Source organism: Panthera leo, chromosome C1 (genome assembly GCF_018350215.1).
Source record: "Panthera leo isolate Ple1 chromosome C1, P.leo_Ple1_pat1.1, whole genome shotgun sequence".
In the NCBI taxonomy this organism is placed as follows: domain Eukaryota; kingdom Metazoa; phylum Chordata; class Mammalia; order Carnivora; family Felidae; genus Panthera; species Panthera leo.
In genome coordinates, this window is record NC_056686.1 from 133,399,724 (window position 1) to 133,420,609 (window position 20,886).

Consider the following 20,886-nt stretch of genomic DNA (forward strand, 5'->3'; position numbering starts at 1 on the left):
GTTTTCTCTGAAGTATTTGATGAAACATGGCAGAAGTTGGGCTGAAAATGGAGCTATGTGAGTGTGTGTTTAATATCAATATAGACATGCAATTAGATATGTGATCATATATGTGCAAATATATACATAATTATATTTGATCAATGCCTTAAGGTGTCTTAAAATTTTTACATAAAATATATATTAATTGTGAATTTTAAAAAGTTGAATTATGATTATTCAAATTGAATCAATAACTAATAACATATTTGTGCTATGCCTATATTTCAAACACATTAGACTATTCAGAATTAGTTTTGTCAACTTACTTTCCTAGCATTAAGATTAGTTGGTTGGTTCACTGGTCTATATTTGGCTGTCTTGACTCTGAAATAGTTTTGTCAATTTAGTTTCCTAACATTAAGATTATTTGTTGGTTTGCTGGTGTATAGTTGGCTGTCTTGACTCTGAATCTTCAGTTGTTCAAGAATAAATGAAACAGATTTTGAATATCCCAAATGATGGATAGTATATTAATAGATAGTACATATATGTGCTTAATATTCTATTCTAGGTCAGACAACTTTGGAAAGGTGGCATTGGGAAGCATGGCTAAATAGAAAGAAAGAAACCACAATTTTTTAAGCTCTTTAGTTTTCAATCTCTCTCAATCTGTCTCTCTCTGTCTGTGTTACACACACACACACACACACACACACACACACACACACACACCACTAACTCTATAAACACTTTTGGAACTGTCAGCCAATTTACTACCTATTCCTGACATCAGTTTCCCTAGATTCTATCTGAGTACTGCTCATCTTACTCTGTCTTGTGAACACAGGTTATATTCAACTTTTATCAATCAATCTCCATTTAAATTAAATTACTTATTTAATGATATTTTAAAGGCAGAAATGCTTCTTTTCCCCACATCTCTTGCTTATGAATAACCCCATTATGATGGGCAATGACAAAATAATCACCAATTTCCTCAAACAACACATTCGGACCAACTTTTAACTATCCATTAGGATTCATGCCAAGACTTCAATTATCTTCCAGAACCTCTAAAGTTCTCTTTCTATCTGACTAACTTAACTTTATATTATTTTTACCTGGACACACTTATTTTTCCCCACAAACCTTGTATGTTCCTCATTTCCATCTCCACTACACTCTTTCCTTCCCACTATTGCTTCTGGAGTCAGCTAGAGGCTCTCTCAGTACTTTCTCTTAACAGTACCAACCAGGATGAACTACTATATAATAATATACATTACTATGCAATAATATACATTAAAACATTTTAGAAAATAATACAGTTCTTTAAGTTGGTGCTGTTATTATTTTTACCAAATGGATTTTTTCAGCTTATTTATGTCCAACATTTTTTGCTGTACAAATCTCATCGTTTTTATTTCTTATATTCAGAACTCCCCTGAACATTTTCTAGAAATCATGAGAAGCCTTGGCTTTAAGTATAACTGGCAAAGGTATCTCATTAGATCCACACTCTTGGAGAAAAATGATTCACATTACAAAAGTGGAATCTGCCATGGTGGGTCCACCAATAGACACTATCACCCTCTGGTAGCCATGCCTCACCTCTCAGTGTTCCCTTTAATGAAGTAGATTATGATCAACAGGGTTAAACAGAAGCATAATGCATTTGTTTTGAATATTGGCAAAAATACATTTCTGCTTGGAGTCTAAAATCTCTAAAACTACCCAGTTCACTGACAGGTGACGTCATTCATGCCACATGGTATACAAATCCATATGCTGTCAACGCAAGAAACCTAAATTATTTTCTGAGAATCCGTATGGTGGCTTAACAAGTGCTGTAATGCAGCAAAGATTTTAAACATGAAATGTCAAATATACTAATAGGCATTTGTTTCTTGATCTTGTATATTCCCTGTTTTAACTGTTCATGATATCTAATTATTTTCAGGGCATTTTTCCTTTTTCCCTTAAAAAATTGCTTGACAAAAATAACCATGTTTATAACATGCTAAATTTTTATCATCTTTATTTTTATCAAAAGAGTATGAGACAGTGTATGGATAACCCTGCAGGAGTCAAAAGCCTGTGGCAGGTTTTAGAGAATCATCTGCTGCCTCCTGAGCTGGGAGGATTTGTAGGATGGAACTCAGGAAGTTGCCATGGCTTGGGGGCAAAGCAGGCTTTTGCAGATAAACCTTAAGTCTCAGATTCTACCTTTTGGAGCCAGATATCATTTTGTGGATTAATTAATACTTGTGAGGGCTTTGAGGATGAAAAACATTGTAAGCATACAGTGTTTTCTTATTTTAAAACAAAAGACAGCCACTTTGGGGGAATAATTCTATTGATCAGACTGTGCTTTCTTTAAATTGCAAAAAATTTCCAAAAGCTCTCTAGGCTTTCAAAATATTACTTCAGTAAGATAAAATTAGCTTTTCTGAAATAACATCCTCCCATATCTTCAAGTTAGTAGTGTGTTGATAATATGTGATATAATTTAATAACTCTAATAGAAACCATCCCCTGGTTGTCATTGTTTTACGTGCCCTTCCTTTTCTCCGATGGAAATGTCTGTTAATTCCTGGATTTGTTGAGGCCGTCCCTGTGCTAGGTGTTAAGTTTGGGGTAAATAATCATATGCTAAGTATTCATGTCCTTTACTCAAGGAGCCTGAAATCCAGGAATGGAGAGAAGTATTAAACAAGTAAAGGAAGGCATCATTCTTTAAATACAAATTACAAAACATACCATGGAGGAAGAAAAATAAGCTTCTATGAGAGGGGGCTAACCTACCCTGGATTAAGTAGTCATAAAAGCACTCTTTGAAAGGGGGCATTTAAATTGAGATTGCAGGATACATAGAGTTTGTCAAGCAAAGAACTTGAAGAAGGTTGTGAATAGGAGGAACAGCAGTGTGAAGGTCTGGAGGTCAGAACAAAGTTAAGCCCCTTTGAAAAACTACAAGAACACCACACTCACTAGAATATGGTGAACAAGGGAAATGGGTCAGGGGGTGTAGGGAAAGGGAGGCAGTGCTCAGATGAAGAAGGGCCTTCAGGTGACGTTAAGGGGATTAGAAGCCATGAAAACACAGAAACAGGTTACAGTAACACCTCCTATCCACATTTGAATTTCATTTAACTCTAGCGTAGAGAAAAGAACACACACAACAACAACAATAGCAAAGGCTATTAACATTGAGCAATGCTTTTTTCCTTACTGCCTAGACCAAATTAGGTTATAACAAAACAATTGAATTATGCTAATAAATTGCCCAGACAGGAACCTGGAAGACCATTCCTTTCTGAATTCCAATGACAGGGAAAGAAAGAACAACATATTTAAATCAAGGACACGAAGAAGTCGAATTTATGGAAGAAGAAAGAAACTGAGGATGAGGAAAGAGAGGTGGGATACAGGAAAAGCCTCCAGAAGACTGAAGAAAATTCTTGAGACACAAAGAACTACCCTCATCAGTCTGATTTCCCAACAGAACCTGGGCCTTTTTGGTGGAGGCAAAATGAAACACACTGGTTAAAAGATGAAAGGCTCAGGAAGAAGCCACGGAGTTCTTAAACATCCAATAGCAGTTTTTTCAAGATGACATTTTGATGAGTTAGGGGTAAATAAATCAGAGACATGTGGGTAAAATTTCCTTTGAAATACACAGGGGTTTAAAATGATGGGGAAAAGCATTTGGCAAAACAGAATATGTGCTTTGCCAAACCCAGCGTTTGAAAACCAGTTCAAGACATTCAGCAGAACCCCAAAGCCTAACCCCGAGAAAGTGAGATGGGCAGGATGTCCATGAAAGCATTGCACAACATGTATACTAATGGGTGTAAATAAGGGCAATGAGCAACCATGCCTAACTCAGAGACCTGAAATCAAGACAGCCTCTCTGAGAGTGCTTACTTGCTCTTTGCAGACACCTCTTGTGTATGACAGAGAATAATTTTTCTTTGCTTTTCTTCTGTTCCCCTTTTCATGTCATCACTGTGTCCAACTTGAATTTTGGTTTACCACTCTTTACAAGTATGCACACAGTCAATTATGTATTTACATGAGGCCAAAACACCATATTTCTTTCTTGATCTATATGTAAAGTAGTTCTAAAATTAAGCATTTATTTTTTTTAATTAGTGCTTTATATGATATACAGATAAGCTGGATTTTTAAGGTGATTTTTTTCTCTGCTTTTGTTTCCATTCTTTTTTTTTAATTTTTCTTTCTTTTTTTTTTTTTTTTTTTTTGAGAGTAAGCATAAGAGTGGAGTAGAGGGGCAGAAAGAGAGAGAGAAAGAATCTTAAGAAGGGTCCATGGTCAGTGCGGAGCCCAACATGGGGTTCTATCCCACCACCCTGGGATCATGACGTTAGCCAAAATTCAAGAGTTGGACACTTAACCATTGAGCTGCCCAGGCATCCCTCGTTTCCATTCTTAATGGATTGTGTCACCTGCAAGTCCATAAACATGGTCAGCTGATCTGATATTGCAATAAATCCAGAGCCAGTATAGAAATAATTGGAGACTGAGAAGAAAAATGTAAGCAATGAGTCCCATAGAAGAAAATGGTCACAAGATGTGACCTGAAGACCATGTCACAAGAAGGAAAGCCAATGGAGATATATAGGATACGTATATATAGCATGGTTATTATAGTTAATAATATTGTAGTATATAGTAGAAATTTGCTAACAGTAGATCTCAGGTGCTCTCACCACAAAAAAAGTTTAAAGAAGGTAACTATGTGAGGAGATGGGTATGTTAATTAGCTTGACTATAGTAATAATCATTTTGCTATACATATCATCATGTTGTACACCTTAAGTAAATACAATTTTTACTTTAAAAATAAAAAAAATTAGTTAAAAAATAAAACCAATGGAAAGAACAACGAAGTACATTTATGTGGGTAGTGGACAAGTAAAGAAGAGATTTCATAAAGAAAGAGAAGCAGTATTGGGGGGTAAAATGATATAACCGGATGTGTACTTTTTAATACAAATCATCTAAACAAACAAAATTATCAGCAAAGTACTGTGATCTCTAAAAAGTTCAGGGAAAAATATAGCAGTTTCCTTACTACTAAATAGGAAAATACTTAAGTGCTAAATCTGTTTGAAAGCTACGGTGGCCCAGGGTTGTGGTTATAAAGAGATATGCTGAGTTATCATAGAGGAAGATTGGCCAGTCATACAGAAAGTTCCACAGGGTGGCACTACTTTAGAAGGCTCAGTCCAGTTCAGAGCAGGGGGCCCGCCTCAGCTTTGTGGATCTAGAAAAACTTTATTTATCAATGATCATGATGCCTTGGGACTAGCTCACAGTAACCAAATTTGTAAGAAGCTCATGTATAAACAATAACTCTGATTTGTAAATTTATAATGGGAGACACACTAATATTGACTGTTTAAGTCACCAATGTTGTACCTCAGAGGATCTCAGAAGCTGAATTAGGAGTCAGAGGTTGCCAGTGAACACAGAATCATAGCAAAGAGTAAAAGAACAATAACTTAAAAACATCAACAGAGCAAATTATTGTAAGGCATAAGGGCTGTGTGATTCTGGTGTTAAAAGTCACAATCCTTTCTCATCAAAATCTGGAGAAAGTCTTTAGATTCAGTTCATTTCTATTCATAAAGATGCATTTTCACAGAATTCTTGTGGTGGACTGTTGTAGACGAAAACCTATTCTTTTCAAGTCTACTTCTTTTATCTGAGAACAACATGAAGTCTTCACATAATAAATTGCGATGTCTGTACTTATGGTTACAGGCTGGTCTTTCTTCCACGATTGTTACCATTAATCAAAGGTTGTCTTCTGCTCTCCTGCCTTGTCTATAGCCTCCAACTTAGGTTGATAAACAGGTGCTATCTGGGTATCCCACAGCCATTCATTCTTCTCATCTGTATCTCAGCACAGTTGTGTCTGCTGAGTACTTCTTCAATGCTAGCAGACTGGCTGGCATCCAATCCGGACAAATTGCTGATCTTCCCTGCCATTTAACATTAAAAAATAGGGTGTCGAAGGGACATTGGACAAATTGCTTAAGAAGCCAGATTCAGCATCTAAAGATTGGTTGACATTTCTTAAGTATACAGAGTTTAGGGAGTACTTTTACTTCAAGGGAATTTCAGGTTGGCCTGCAACTTGCCATATAATATCCTAAACTTAGATATAAAACTGTAAAGAATTTTGTAAATTACTAGAGATAAGACCATCCGAGCCTAAGATGACCAGCATACTTAACTGTAATTGAAAGATTAACATCCCTTCAATCCATGAGGTTAACACAGAGTAGGAATAAATACTTAAAATAATGAATATGATACTATATGTACATCCACAGACAAAATACATAGCGATCTTCTGCTTGTCTTAATACTTCTTTCAGCTCCTATGATCCTTCCAGAATAACTGATTTCTAGTGCCTGAAATACGGTGGGGTATTTCAAAGTATCATGACAAGAAATAATGAAGAGTGAAGTGCTGCTTGCAGCATTGGACTTACAATAATGCAGTGTTTTCAGTGTAGGAAGACTGGTTGGAATGTTCTGTTCCAGGGCAGAAGCTGGCTTGAGTTGCTGAGATGACTAGATGGGGTGTGGTATCCATTCTGCAAAAGAAAGGAACATGAGTGTTTTTGAATGTGAGCTCACAAGCATATAAGCTTTGATAAGATTAAGAGTGTCCTATTAATCTTTGCAGTCCCATTGTGAGCAGAGCAGATGATATTAAAGGGGAAGAGGATGTTACTAATTGAAAATATATTGAAGGGATGAATGAGTGTACATGAAGTATCGAAGAGGTAATTGAGAAGAATGGGCACCTGATCCCAGAAATGGGAATGTGTGCATGATGATTGTACATGTATATAACCACGTGTAAATACATGTAGATATGTAAACATACATATGGCAGTAGTAAGTGTAGTAAGAGTATGTAGTAGGATGATTATTAGCTACCTCTAATGACCTGAAAGGCAGCCTGGACTTTGGGAGATGATATAGGAGAAGAAAACTAACTTGCTCTTCACCCCTCTTCTTTCCTTTTTCCTGGGCCTCTGTGTGGTCATGCCTGGAAACTCTATTGCTTTGACTCAAGATCATGGGAACTGGCTCAGCCTGTTTGATGGCAATGATGTTACACTGATAGAGCCCTGACATGAGAAATCCAGTCCCTAGTCTTAATCTCAGTATTCTGAAAAAGTCCAGCAGTGTCTGGAGAAACATTTTTTATGTGTTCAGGGAGAGAGAATTTTAAAGTCTGTGTCTCAAGCTGGCTTGTGTTTGCTTCTTTCTGAAAGAGTTATTAGTTTCTTTTTTTTTCATTTTGAATTTCCCTTCCCTTTTTAAAGAAATGATCATCAACAATACATTCTGGGCACTAAACCTCCACCCACTGGTCTTTTGGTGAATTTTTTGGCAGGGAAAAGGCAATATTCTTAGTTGAGAATGCATGCATCAATTTTTATGATGGTTTGAGAGGTTTTGTAGCTTTTTGACAGATAAATTCAGGCTTTTGCAACTACTTTATTTTCATCAGAAGAAAGCTTTAATAAAACAGTAAATTTTGTCTGTGCTTACACAACAAAATTTCTCAATATACATTACTAAAGAAAGGGACTGTCTCGGTGATGCTAATTGCTACTGAGAACATCCTTCTTCCAAACACTTGTAAAAATCAGTAATGCCCAGAGTTAAACACTGAACTTATTACATGGGCTTTAGGGGGTAGACAAACAAAATTTTCTGGCACCGCAAAAAAAAAGGACAGTATACGTGAAATAAAAGGTGGGAAAAACAAACAAATAGTTGCATCCAAGTACCAAAAAGACACCACTGAGCATCACGATTCTGAAAATTATCCAAGAGACCTCCACAGACTCTTTTAGACTGTAGAGAACATGCTGAAGTAGAAGAAATTTTCTGGAAATGTAGATATGTGGAAAAAACTTTGCTGTGAATCCTTATTAGTATCTCCATCATTGTTATTAAAGTGCATTCATCAAATATATCTTTAAAGGCAAGTACTGTGCTATGTATTAGGAATATCATAATGAACAATTAGAAGAAAAGATCTCACCTACATCAGAGTGAGTCTTGTAAATAGCCAATTCATGAACTGGTGAGATTTTAGTGGTTTGGGACAATTCATTTATCCCCAAGTATCCCTTCCTTTCACCTGACGTATGCAGATGGATGTTTTGGCTTTTTCACTATTCTATAAAGATTAACAAAAACATTAGAATAGTCACTCATGCATCCACTAATTTGTTTAAACAACATTTATAATTGTGATTATTGGTGTCAGCAAGTACTGTAGGTGCTGGGAATCCAGGAGTGAAAGGCAGAGTCACAGCACAGGTGCAGGTACCACCACATACAGTAGTCCCCATAGTTCACAGTTTCGTTTTCCACGGTTCTGGTTCCCCATGGTCCATAGAATCCAGAAGTAGGTTATCCTCCTTCAGATGTACATACCATTAGAAGGTCAATAGTAGCCCAACGCTATGTCACAGTGCCCACATCATTCATCTCATTTCATCTCATCATGTAGGCATTTTGTCATCTCACCTCATCACAAGAAGGATGAGTACAGCTCAATAGGATGTTTTGAGAGATAGACTACGTTCGTATAACTTTTATTATGGTATATTAGTATAATAATTATTTTATTTTATTATTAGCTGTTAATTTTATTAGCTGTTATTTATTTTTATTAGCTGTTATTTATTAGCTGTTAATTATAATTAGCTGTTAATTTAATAATAATTTATTATTAGCTGTTAATTTTATTATGCCTAATTTATAAGTTCAACCTTATCTCAGATATGGATGTATAGGAAAGAACATAGTATATATACAGTTCGGTGTGATCCATGATTCCAGGCATCTACTGGGGGTCTTGGTGTATATTCCCTGCAGCTCAGGGGGGACCTCTGTAAATGGACAACTACACTATGACCCAATAAGTGCTGTTATAGTGATAATGGCAGAATGAAAATGGGGATTCAGGGCAGGGACACCTAAGAGAGATTACAGAGGAATCTTGGAAGGATCTTATAACAATACACAGATAAATTGAATTTTAAAGTAGATTTAATGCATTTAGGAGTTTATGAGATGGAGACATGGTGGGGTGGAGTACTACAGTCAGGGGGAAAGGGTGGAACTGAGGGAGTGTGGTCCTTTGATGTTAGGCAGGTGCCTTCTAGAAGCTTCTAGCATATAGTGTGGGGGAGAAGGTTGTTGTCAATTCACCTAGTGTGAAAAGATGGAACACAGGATAAGGACTTGAGATGAGGGTGTGTGGGACTGACAGAGGAACAAGGCAATGAGGTGCTCAGAAATTAAAATGGCTACTATAGACTTTGCTGGGAGTTAACACATCACAATTAGCATTGTACATTTATTTATCCTAGAACTCCACAAAAACCTCTATGAAGTTATAACAAATTGTTGAAACTTCTTTAAGAAACTTGCAGCTGTATTAACAATGAAAGCCAATAGGTACAAACGGGAAAGGAAGCAAACCCACATTATGGAAGAAGATAATGAAATAGTGCTACTACAGTGTTTCTTAGTGACCGAAGGAAATGCATGAAATATCACTGTTTTAAATGCCCTTTCATAGTTCAACTGGCTCAGTTACTTGGTTCCACTGAATTCTTTTCACTTCCTGGCCTCAGCAGATACATGAGGTAGTGAGGATTAGGTGTGGAAAGGACCTTTTCTAAGGATGATCATTAAATTAAGAAAAGCATTAAATTTGTTTTTGTTTTACCATTTTTAATCAACTTTGTAGCAAGGGACTTCAATGCCCTGAAAGAAAAGTGAGTAAAGGTGTAGTGCCATCTATTAAATCATTCACATTATTCTTTGTAATCTTTCTTTTGGATATTTAACGGCTTGTAATGACTATGATCTTGCAGGCACTTCCCATAAGCTATATATGCATTATTAATGAAGTTCTATGACTGGAAACTTCCATCACTGCAATGACTGTTGGAGAGCATAGGTTCACTCAAAATAATAATGCATAGGAGTTTGACACAGTTTTAATATATGCTTTCTTTTTGCAGATGGTTGAAAAAGAAGGTTATCTTCAAAAAGCTAAAATTGCAGATGGAGGAAAGAAACTAAGGTAATAAAGGTTACTTAATTCACTTTTACATAACTGTGATAGTTCCCCATCTCCTCAACTTGTGTCACTGCTGTTGTTTAGAAAGGAAGGCCCTATGGTACAATACCAGGATATTCCCCTCTGCTATCACTATGATAAACACTATTATTTTAATGTAATTACAGTTTTCTAATAAAGCACTACCTTCAATATCATTGCACATAATATTAAATGAAGTGCTCTTGTCCTTCTGGAACTTGAAAATTTTTTTTCTTTTAAGTTTATTTATTTATTTTGAGAGCAGGGCAGGGGCAGGGAGAGAGAGATGCGGGGCTTGATCTCATGAATTGAAAGCTCATGACCTGAGCCAAAATCAAGAGTTGGACACTTAACCGACTGAGCCACCCAGGCACCCCTGGATCTTGAATCTTAAAAAAAATGCAAATAAATAAGATAATGAGTCTTGATTTTGGGTTTAACAGATGAAGGTATGAGTGTACTCTTTTTGCAGTATATAAAAATCTCCCTACAATATGTCGGGAGCATAATTTTTGAAGAATGGAGGATTTGAAGTACATTTACTACTCAGATAAAATTCATTTGAGAAAGATAAAAAGGAAAATAAAGTCACCTGCCAAATAAAAAGTTGAATGTTGCCACATTTGGAGGTGAAATGAACACAGAGTAAGGTGAGAGAAATTAGAAAAAGGAAATAAGAATTTCCCATGCAACAACAACAAAAGCCTTGAAGGAAAAAAATAAGGTTGATAGAAAGGTAGAGAAAGATGCTAGACATTCTCTGTGTGTGGGATACTTAGAAATAATCATTTCCATTTTAGAATTTTTCCTATTTCTCATATAGGTGCTGTTACATACTGAGCTTTGTGCTAGGTGATATGCAAGCTACAAAGATATGTAGAAGGCGCTCAAATTGGGAGACAAAGCATTTACTTATGACTATATTATTAAACCATAAAGGATGAATGTACTAATTAGCTACACAATGGGACATTTGTTAATTGTATCATGCAATTCATTATTAGGACAGCATTCTGGCCAACATTAGACCATGCGGTATGCTTTTTTTGCTGCCTGTAATGGAGTATGTATATGTTTATTTAAAAGGAGTAAAACTGGAGAAAATAATCATCCATAATTCTACTACTGCTTAAAATAGCTATTTCAATTTTAAAGAACAGGCTTTTTTTTTTTTTTCTTATATTGTGTTTTATTCTCAGACAGTAAAGAGGGCCTTGAACCCTCTTTTACACTGTTTCTCTGCAGTAACCCTGCAGCCACATCCCCTTGAAGAGTCCAGGAGAAACATGAATAGGAGACAGAGTCAAATGCAAGGCTCAAGGCTGCTTTAAGACACTGGTCTTGTCCCCACCTCAGTGGATAATCTGGCTTAGGGAGTTGTATTGTCAAAGGGTGACAGGAGGAGTTTTTGGCTTTGACTGATTAATCCTTGTGTCTTCCTTTTCCTTGGACCTCACTCCCGGTGACACCAGCTCATGGGAGTAGTGCTGAGGGCAGCAATGGCTCTTTCCAAGGTGAATAATCAAGACCCTTTCTTACCTTACCAGTTATGTGCGCACAAAGCCCAAAGGAAGGACAGAAAAGGACCCAAGGCCTCGTCTAAGTTATCACTTTAGCTTTCACTGGGGCTTGGTGGGGGAGAGGAGGTGAGAACTTTCCCTCAAGCCTCATGCATGGAAAAGGAGGAGACACCAATGAAAGGAATTCCAGAAAATAAAGATGATGTCCCACCAGAATGGTTTCATAGTGTTTTTGCCCATAAACTGTCCTGATAAAATTTTTTTCTTATAAGATGGTGTCAAGAAAATGCAGAGGGGCAGAATAAGGCCCTTTCCCTAACCAATTCCTGTGAATACATTTTTTTAGTCAGTTTCAATCAGTGTACATATCATTTTATATTCGTTTCATTTGTTGTTACTTTAATCAGTTTGCAAATCATTTTTGTGTTCTAGTTTAAATTCATATAAACATTAGCTTGTGCTCTGTTTTATTGTTGTTTCAACCAGTTTGCATACAATTATGCATTCTTTCAGCTTTTTTTCATTTAAAGTTATATACATTTCAGTTTCTTTCTTTTTTTTTTAGCATCAGGTGCACCGAACTGAGTTGATTTTACTCTTCAGTGTGTGGCCTTTTAGCATCATCATTCTGGGCAAGACCCCTAACTTTTTTTTTTCTTGAACAATTGTTTCTCACAAGAGTCTTTAGAACATGATGCTAAAGTACCCTGCTAATGTGAACTTATTTGTTCTTTACCACTTTCTGCTCAGGATCCCCATAAATTCTTCCAGGCTGAATTGTCTTTTTAAGTTCAGTAGTGAGGACTGGAGGGAAGATTTGGATAGTACAGAATACAGAAGTTAATTTGTAAAAGTTTGCTTTAGTTTTAAAATTTCCACTCTATGCTGTAATTTCTAACATCTGATAACTCTTCGAATATATCAAGATTTCACATTTCTTGTAATACTGACAAAGATGTGCGTGTTTATACATCTGTGTTTCTTTGGCCTACTTTTACCAGTGGCGATGTACAAGAACTTAGACTATGAGAAAGAAGAAATAATTTCCTAACCTACCAGTTTGAGAATGAATAAGAACATTTAACAGCGACCAAGGGATTTTACGGACGGTCAGGGATACTGGCATAAATCACTTTCATTCCTGCCACTGTGGGGAATCATGTCAAATCCAGTGGGACCAAGTCAGATAAAAAGGCATGTGGCCCACAGAGAGTCTGAAATTTATGAAGCTATCTCATGTATATTTTCCTCTGACTTTTGGTTGGCCATCTGTCATTACCTAAAGGAGGCATAAGAGAAGTGAGTGTAAGATATAAAACAAATGAATGTGTTAAACCTGAGCTCAGGCTAACAAAGTCTTGCAATGGTAATAAATATTTTAAGCACTATCCAGCCTTCTTCAGATAAGCAGTTACAAAGTTGCTGTTATTATGTGCTGCCACCCGGTGTCCATTTTGTAGAATGCAAAGAGTTTTCCGCCACGCTGATGCCTGTGCTGTTTTTGGGTTTTGGGGGATTTCACCGCCAGCTCTGCCCTGCCTCTGCCTCGCGTCCTTTCACAACTGAGGATTTGTTCTAGGAAAATTTTGTAAAGTGTCTCATTTGTATAAAATGTCGCACCAATTACATACATGTAAATAATTGTCATTCAAATTTAGTTCTTCCTCCTTGTAATTGTGGTAAGCACCTCTCCCCACCTTTGGCATGATTTGTGCTTTTGTCAAAAGAAAATAAACATAAATACTTGCATTTCTTGAGTCACAATCTGTCTCCTGCACTGAATCACTAGTATCCATATCAGTCCCTCCCCTGATTGTTCTCCGTACATTTGTGGGGAGACTGTCCACCTATTCCTAGGACCTTTGACTTACTGAGGTTGAGTATTTCCTGAGCTATGTGTCTTCCTTAACCTGAAGTCCATATCTAATAGGTTGGGTTTTTGTTTTTCTGTTTTTTGTTTTGTACCTCTGTGTGGAGACATAGAAAAGAATGCCCTTCCAGTTAAGATGGTGAATCATGAGGCACTAATTGGCTCCCAACAATGGATAAATTTACCTGCTAGCCATCATGGGAAGGTAGGGAATAAAGGACCCGCAACATCCCAGGTCAGGCTAAGAAGTGGCCTCACTCCAGAGAGAAATACATTTAAGTACTTGTTTGACAAAAGTTCTTTTCCTTCCTTTCTCAGAGCCTATTATGAGGCTCTCCACAGACATGCTCAGAATGACTAATGGAGAGCTTCATGACACCTGCTCTAGAGACCACTGAGACAGCACAGTGAATGGGGCCTTCAAGGTCTGAGACACTTGGCTCGAATCCCATATTTATAACTTCTATACCTTTGGGTTGGATGCAGACTCACTAATCTTCAGTGTCCTCATCTGTAATATGGGGGTATCACCCACCTCCCAGTGCCACGTGGAGGCTTTGTTTCCATGTTTATTGCCTGTCTCCCCCTGAGACCTCCCCTTGAGGTGTCTCTTATTTGCCTTTATGTATTCAAAGTTTATTTATTTATTTTGAAAGAGAGAGAGAGCGCACGCAAGCAGGGGAGGGGCAGAGAGAGAGGGAGAGAGAACATTTCATAACAGCTCACGGCTGTCAGTGCAGAGCCCGATGTGGGGCTTAAACCCACGAGCTGTGAGATCATGATCTGAGCTGCAATCAAGAGTCAGACGGTCAATCGACAGAGCCAACACAGGCACCCCTGTGGCCTTTATATATTCAGTTCTTGGAATTGTGACAGTTGTGTGGTGGATGTTCAATGGATACTAGTGACTGACCTTGTGATTTAATTACTCAACACATACAACAAAATACCAGGTGTGATACCTAGCACAGAGTGGGGACAATGCATGCATAATAATAGCTCATCTTATCGACACACCTCTGCAAGTCAGAAAGACCTCTAGGGAAAGTTCAAGTATTTCCAGTAGAATTATAAATTAGAAAAAAATATATAGTAAACCAGAATCTTTAAATAGTTGTTATTGTTGTTTCTTTAATGCTAGGAAAGACATCAAAACGCTAGGAAACTAAGGAACAGAGAAGAGAAATACAGGAGGGTGGTGCTTTTGTAGACCTTGTTAGTGAATAACAGTACACATTGAGCAGGAAAAATCTAGATGTGTGACCTTCCTGAAATTTGAGAGTCCATATATATTCTTTTGCTCAAAAACCTTTAATAAACACCTACCAAATGTCGGATAATGTGCGCAGAAGTGGAAAAGCTGTAAAAGGTTAGGGATGATGTCTTGTCTCTCTGGAGGAGATGGGGGAGTAGAAGGACTTTCTCTCCATTTTGAAAACTGTTTCATCCTTAAAGGGTCTATTTTAAAAGTCTCATCAGACACTGCAAGACTCACCTGTTCTGGCTAAGCCCTCAAAGTTTGCAGGAGTAACTTGCTTCCTGAGTTGTCTGTCAATACACTGAACAATAGAACCTATAAGCATTTGATTGCATAGAGAAAGCATTAAAAGTTCAAGCCAGGGCAAAAGTTTGCCACTTGACTCTTTTCACGACTCTCTCCAGAGCTGACAATGCCGTCCAAGTGGCTCCTGTGTTACAGTCAAGAGGTGAGAAAGCTCTTCAACTGATATCCTGAGAATTACGGGCAGCAGAGGCCAAAGCTACCAGATGGGGTATGGACCAGATATTGTAAGGAAAATGGTCAAGTCCCCAGAGTACCTCATTCATAGAGTCAGGTTCCAACTTAAGTCAGAGGTTAAAAGGTGTGCCCCTTATGTGAATTGTCAGCCACTCCTAGACTGGAGGCTTTGACTCACTTCCTGTTTTTTGGTCTTCACAGAGTACAGATGAGTCTGCTCATCACAGACCAGAATAATTCCCCAGCAGAAAAGACACAGATGCCACTGTTAGGTGCCCTGCTTCCAGCTTCTTTTGAGGAGTTGAATAGTCCATCCTTTAAACCAATGCAACTTCTAAGGGAAGGAGAGAGTTTGGAAGTGGCAGGTCTGTGCTCTGTCCTTCCAATTAGGGTCAGGTAAAGTAGTTCATGAGGGAGACTACATGGCTCCTATTTTGTCACAGGCTATGCACACTAGGTGTCACAATGTGAGCATTTCAAACAAAACCGTGGTGAAATCTGACATTGACAATCTTCTTAACCAAGTTAGTAATGCTTAATCCTTAAAAAAAAAGACAGCATAAATTAGTGAATAGATTACAGGCTTCAAATCAGAGAAACTGGGTTTGACTCTAAATCTAAGTGGCCTTAAGTGAGTTACCTAAACTCTCTGATCCTCATTCTCTGTATTAATAAATGGACATATTAGTATCTTCATTATCTTTTTTGTGAAACTCAACCTTTACTAGGCAATCAAACTTTAGTAGGTACTCAAAATAATTTATGCTAATTTTTATTTTAAAGAGATACTGGAAAAAAACTGAAATGATATGGGGGCATCTAAAAGGTTGACAACAGCATTTCTTCTTCCTTTTGAAATAAAATTAAGCAAATTGAAACAATCTTCACTTTTCTTCTAATACCATAGACACATTGTAATTTATAAATTCAAAACGAAAGTGTCAGGGCAACTCATAGCACCAAGGTTCCAAGACCTGCAGTTCTTACCCTTCCAGACTTGTTCATCAGATTCACCGACCAGGGAACATTTCATAACAGTTCAAAGTTCTAACAGAGAACCGTGAGATAATTGAATTTCATGCAACTTCATTTCTAACCAGTTCCAGTTCTGAGTTTAAGGAAGGGAAGAGTAATGCCAACACATTCTGTAAACGATCAACATCTGAAACAGATTCAAATCAGAACCATTTATCCAGGGCTTGCTATAGACTGGAAACAAATAAGGTATAGTATCTCCCTGCCATGAGATGAAAAATATAGTGGGAAATATAACAGGCAGGTTAAATATGGGTTCCATCAGTCTGAGGGTGTTCCATATTCCCTGATCACATACTGTCAAAATAAGGGGTAGAGATAAAAGATGCCTGGTGTAGGCCAGCAGTCCTTCCAATGTTTTTCTTTTCTCTTTATGGGGTCATCTAATATTATGACCTGCATAGAGACAAGGCTATGGCTGCCCCACTCCATTTTGCTGCTACTGGAACCCAAAAGGAGAATTGGGTTTTAGGGGAAAAAAGGGGAAAAGTCTTTGTGGCTTTCTGTGTGTTTGTGTGTGTGCGTGTGTCCCCTTTTTCATTGTTTGGTTGAAATGGTAGACCCATTTGAAGACAAGTGGGTCCAAGAACATAAATGTTCATATTTTCATGTTAGAAAATACATATTGTTTGTTTTGTTTCTGTTTATCATTTCTTTCTTTTTTTTTTTTTTTAACACAATGGTGTATGGTTAAGAAAGTTCAGGCATGTAAGAGCAATCTAACCTTGGCGTAAATATTAACTTTACTGAATTCAAAGCTGTCCTTTCAATCAAACCCCTAAATTCTAAGAAGCAAGTGGAAATAAATTACACAAAGATCGTGAATGGTCATTTTAAACATATTTTTGTGTAGGTTTCTATTGACTTGAATAAAGTCTCTCTATAAACTTATTTTCTACCACTTTCATAAAACGAATTCAGTTCTTTTGAAATGAGTGTTAAAACAAAGCAAACTGCAGCAAGTGATAGAACAGATAGAAACTTAAGTATATTAACTTCCTTCATATTTTACTATCTAAAAAAGGGCATTCTTCATGACACAAATGCACACATATAATTACTGAAGTAATACATGTTCAGTGCAGGATGTTTGATGAACACCAAGAAATACAAAGGAAAATCAAAAGCAGTGATTTTACCACCTGATTTAGCTATTGTTATTTCCAGCTTTTCCTCCCTGTGCATAAGTTCAGCAAATATGTAGGTGGTGACTCCTCTGTTCAAGTCACTGTGCTGGCCACTTGGGGATACTTCCATAAGCATGAAATACTTTCTATCATTTTGAGGCTTTTTTTAGAATGGTGGGAATGGAGGTGAAATATACAAAAATTATTTTTTATCATAAGTGCTGTGTGAGGAAGTAATGGAATGCATTTTAGGATGTAATATTTTAACTTCTGATGAATGAGAATTAATCATCAGAAGAGGCTCAGAGGAGGGAATACAGTCTTAGGCAAATACACAGTATGGTGTTATAAACTATATATTGTATCATGATCTTTGTTAAAACCTTCCCATATCAGTATTCTTTTACAGCATAGGATTCATTTTCCATTATAGGAATCTATTATATGCAATTTATGCAACTAATCTTTTTAAATATATTTTAGGTGCAGAATTAAGAAATAATGGGGCACACTTTATTCTTGTGCACACAGCCTTACCCACTTATGAGATGACTTCTTTAGTATAAACTTAAATTCATAGGAATGGACTTGTTTAGTCAAAAGACAAACACATTTCAAAAGATTTAAAAAAAAACAAACATATTGCCGGGGTGCCTGGGTGGCTCAGTCAGTTAAGCCTCCCACTCGATTTCAGCTCAGGTCATGATCTCACAGTTCTTGGGTTTGAGCTCTGCCTTGGGCTTGGTGCTGACAGTGTGGAGCCTGCTTGGGCTCCCTCTCTCTCTGTCCCTTGCCCCACTCTCTCTCTCTCTCTTTCTCAAAATAAATAAACTTAAATAAAACATATTGCCAAATTCACTCCAGAAAAATATGCTTGTGTGCCCTCCTATCAGAATTGTATGGGAGAATCCATTTCTCCACACTCTCAGTAACCCTTGGTATTATTTCTTCTAATTCTTGCCAAATTGATTGTCAAGGAAGGAAAAGGCATTTCACTCTTTTTATTTGCATTTCTTTGATTTCCAGTGAGATTCAACATTAAAAGAATATTTTGAAGTAGGCAGTGACACATTAGCTGGTTAGTTTTTCAGATTCTGAAATATACTGAAGCAATGAGGAGAAGTAACAATAAAGGCAGGGGTTCTGATTTCTGTTTTTACCCTGCTATTTTTAGCTTGCTGTGGAAACAAAGACTGTGAAGGGGGACATGGATACACAAATATTGGAGTTTTAGTACTTGAAAAAGAATTTGGGAGGAAATTCAAATTGAAAAATGTTTACTATAAATGCCATGATTTTTAAAAATTACAGAAGGTCCTTATTATTACCCAAATTCCGTACCACCTATAGATTTTAATAAAGAAAAGACTTTTATGAAGACTAATTAAAAATGCAGTCTCTACGCATTCCAAATGTTGCTTATATAATATCTGTGAAGGATTTCTTCTAATGATAATGCTTTTTTTGTCCTTTTTTATTTTCCTAAGGAAAAACTGGTCTACTTCCTGGATCGTTCTTTCTAGTCGAAAAATTGAATTTTACAAAGAATCGAAGCAGCAGGCTCTGGCTAACATGGTAGGTAGCTCTCTGTTTCTGCTATTATCATCGTCACAGAAATGTTATTGAATTAAAAGTTTGGTTTCATCAGAAATCACACTAGAGCCTCCAAGCTCCCAACAACTGAAAGCAGATGGAGGAAATGACTCAATAAACTTTTAATCAGATGAAGGGAAAATAGAACTTAGTGTCTGTTTTATTAAGTGGTGCATTTGGAGAATAATCACAAAATGAGATGGATGGTGAACAGCTATCTAGTAATGTGAAGGTAACACTTTAAATTAAGGTGCCATTTATAAATGCTGTATTCTTATTTATGAAATGATCACTAAATGCAGCTACTTGCTCAAATAATGTATTATAAAGTATGTTATAAAATGCATTAGTAATAAATGCTTAACGGATGAGACTATGGGAAGCTGTTTTAAAGAATATTATAAGACGTAAATCCTATTAAACCATGTATGTGCATCTTTAATACATGAATTTAAGTTGTTATCTAGCATGCTGTAAAGTGCTTCATACATTAATAAATAATAGTAAACTGTTTATAAATGGCACCTTAATATAGGGTGTTACCAATGAGGAAACACTCTAAGTTAACAAAGTGATTTTTTATCTTAGTCTAACTGCGACATTCACTATATCCAGCTAACCTTTCTGAATATTTCTGACTCCATCTAATGGAGCTAATACAATTTCTGTAACCCGTAGTTATTACAAAGTGAAATTTGTAGGGTTTCTTTATTGTACCTGGAGGAGGGCCTCCCATATGCCCACGGCAATTCGATAGTGACAGTGAGTAGGAGCAATTCTGAGTGAGTCACTGGGGCAATTCAAGCTCACAACCTTGCTGTCCACACACCAGAGCTGCCATGTGATACGGGAGACGGTGGGCAAGCAGCATGTCTCACAGCCTCCCGATTAGGAAGGACGCCGGGCAGGAACAAACCTGCCATACCCCATCGGCCTGATGGGTGGCAGAGAGAGGGGTCGCCTGGCAGGAGTCAACCGCAATGAACTAATTTGTATTTGGCAGGTAATAAAACGCTGGAAAGTTCTTTGCTTTCCAGCCACTAGTCTTGTTTGCTATGTAATCCTCTTTAAATAGGAAATAGAAAATCATTTGCTAGGAGATGTTTGTTTGTTTTTAAATAGAAGAGCAAAAGGTAGCATTTGGCTTGTCCCTGATAATCGCAATAGTCTTTATCCCCAAGTGGCCTGCTGGTTTTGGAGTCTTGGTGCGGTCCAATCTGTAAACTAATTATAAATAAATTAAAAATGTATCTCGGTCGTTTGTGTTTTTAATTTAAACTGTCTCAGAAATTTGTTCTAGGCTTTTGTTTTGTTTTTATTTGGGACCTACAGTAAGGTTGAGATAATCTTTTTAAGAAAAATAAAGTACCCCTAAAGGTCAGGCACAAAACACCTCCTATCCACTCACAGGGACTTTGTCTTCCCTTTGAATGAGTTCTAAGGGGGGAGTCAGGAAGGGAGGAAAGTCGCTTGTCTGGCAGGTTGAGCTGCCGAGATTATCTTCGTCCTGCTGGGTGAGAAGAATTCCACCTGAGCCGGAGTTTATGTGAATGTTCTGGGATGATGGGAGAGATTAGATTAGATTCCACATTAAAGCTTTGGTTTATTTTTATCTTATATTTTAATCTCCTTGTACCAGTACCAGGAAATATAATTATCAGCTACTTAATTTTATACAGGTGAAAGAAAACTTTTCAAGTCAGCTCGCTAATCGCTAATCGATTGCATGCCTCCAGTTCAACCTTCAGAGTTGTAATCTGACAATAGATTTTACTTTTAGAAGACGTTCGTTAACATTTTTTGGCAGCCCCTATTTATTACTTCTGGCCCCATTTTCAATG

At 37.1% G+C, this 20,886-nt stretch overlaps 1 protein-coding gene across 2 annotated transcripts in view; it reads left to right on the forward strand.

Annotated features, from left to right (window-relative positions):
• ARHGAP15 (Rho GTPase activating protein 15) overlaps positions 1–20,886 on the forward strand; it is a 609,505-nt gene that overhangs the window by 79,629 nt on the left and 508,990 nt on the right. For both annotated transcript variants that reach the window (XM_042948667.1, XM_042948666.1), the window contains 2 exons: positions 10,083–10,144; positions 18,940–19,027. In XM_042948667.1, coding sequence (XP_042804601.1) covers positions 10,083–10,144; positions 18,940–19,027 — 150 coding nt within the window. The remainder of the gene's footprint in view (positions 1–10,082; positions 10,145–18,939; positions 19,028–20,886) is intronic.